We start from the raw sequence: 1,952 nt of genomic DNA on the forward strand, positions 1-1,952 counted from the left end.
AAAAATTTTTAACTTCTCAATATACATTGTAGTTGATGTCGCGTTCCTTCCTTCCTTCCTTCCTTCCTTCCTTCCTTCCTTCCTTCCTTCCTTCCTTCCTTCCTTCCTTCCTGTCTCTTTCTAAAACAATACAAACATTGCATTGGGTAGCATATTTTAAGGGGTAGGCATAGGTAAAAGGACCGTAAATATCTATTTTTACTTAGAGAGGCACAATTCTGTTGTTCTTTCTTCCTTAAATGAGAGAACATCTTGCTCTGTTCAGTCACACTTGGGTGAGACACTCAGTGGGGAATTTGCTGAGGCTTTGTGAATCTTAACACTTTTTAAGACTTTTCTCTCCCTCCAAACTGTTTCAGTTAGAGACGAAAGAATAATTGAAAGTTGAACTTACAAATGTGTGACATGTTCTCTAACTGAGATAGGCTTTAATCAAGAGATAGTCAGAAGCAGATGTTTTCTATTTTTTCTTTAGTGCTTTGTGGTGGATTTAGGATTTTGATGCAAATGAATTTCTTCCCAGTTTGGGGTGTTATACATAAATTTACTTATTATTAAATGATAACCCCAGTATATTTGGTTGTACATTTCTTTCCTTCTGGAAAATTTGCTAATATAGTAGGAATCTGAGATATGGGTAGTCAGAAGTGTTTCTTTAGCCGTTTTGAATTATTTTTTTATGTAGAGTTAATAGAATTATAATTTTTAGTGGTAGAACCAGACTTAAAGATAACCAGGGACCTATAAATAGAAAAGTGTTATCATCTTCTAATCTGCATGGAATTCTTTAAATTGGGCCTGAGATTGAAGATTGAGGAAACTGCATTGCCTTCTTAGAAGTTTAGATGAAGTACTGTTATTACGTGTAAAATCATACATATTAAAGAAAGTAGATATATTGGGAAAATGTTTTTTTAAAATAGTCTCACAAAGCTTACTGGGGCTTTATAAAATCGATAATGAAGTAAAGTTTGTCATTTTTATTTCACTGATGGAGCATGAAACAAGATTCATTTGAACCATTTTATGTGCAAGGTCACTGGTGTATTTGTGGGTGTATATTTTTAGTCTCTTTAGTTCTGTCTACCTGACACCATAACATCTGTGAATTTAGTGGAAACAAACAAACAAACAAAAGATTGTTTTAAGTAAATCAATGATTCAGTACAAATGTTACACCTGCTCTACGCCATGTAGATAGAGCCTCTTCTGTATAGCTCTGAATGAATATAGTAGTTAGTTTATCACACTTTTCTCTGCTAATCTTCTTAGCTTCCTTGTGCTGACTAGGGGATTGGACCAGATGACTAATAATGGTTCCTTTAATGTTAAAATGGCTGTGATTTTACATAAAAAAAACCCTCTCAAAAGAATGAACTTAGGGTTTAAAACTGTTTCCCTTGATCATAAGAATTTCTCTTAAACAAAGGCATTGCAATGATAAAAATGTGATCAAACCAACAACGTAGGTTTTTTTTTCCCCAGTCTCACTTTTGCCAGCTAGTGTTTAAAAGGAGTCAAAGATGGCTAATATCTTTTTTTCCTGTGCAGATCTGAAAACCATGAGTGAACGCCTCAAGAATAGGTACTACGTGTCTAAGAAATTATTCATGGCAGACTTACAGCGAGTCTTTACCAATTGCAAAGAGTACAACCCCCCTGAGAGTGAATACTACAAATGTGTCAATATCCTGGAGAAATTCTTCTTCAGTAAAATTAAGGAAGCTGGATTAATTGACAAGTGATTTTTTTCCCCCTCTGCTTCTTAGGAACTCATCAAGCAGTGTGCCTAAAGCAAGGTGGTTTAGTTTTACAAAGAACTGGACATAATGTATTGAAGAGACTTGTAAATGTAATAATTAGCACTTTTGAAAAACAAACAAAAAAAGCTTCCTTTTAGCTTTTCAGATATGTATTTAAATTGAAGTCATAGAACATTTTTATTTTATGAA

The 1,952-nt window shown here is 33.9% G+C and overlaps 1 protein-coding gene across 1 annotated transcript in view; it reads left to right on the forward strand.

Annotated features, from left to right (window-relative positions):
- Positions 1-1,867, forward strand: part of KAT2B (K(lysine) acetyltransferase 2B) — a gene marked incomplete at its 5' end in the record, with an annotated part of 49,832 nt that extends 47,965 nt beyond the window's left edge. Inside the window, one exon of the mRNA XM_008593521.1 lies at positions 1,552-1,867. Within this exon, the coding sequence (XP_008591743.1) occupies positions 1,552-1,745 (194 nt within the window). The remainder of the gene's footprint in view (positions 1-1,551) is intronic.
- Between the last annotated feature and the right edge of the window lie 85 nt (positions 1,868-1,952).

Source organism: Galeopterus variegatus, unplaced genomic scaffold, assembly GCF_000696425.1.
Source record: "Galeopterus variegatus unplaced genomic scaffold, G_variegatus-3.0.2 Scaffold9303, whole genome shotgun sequence".
Lineage (NCBI taxonomy): Eukaryota > Metazoa > Chordata > Mammalia > Dermoptera > Cynocephalidae > Galeopterus > Galeopterus variegatus.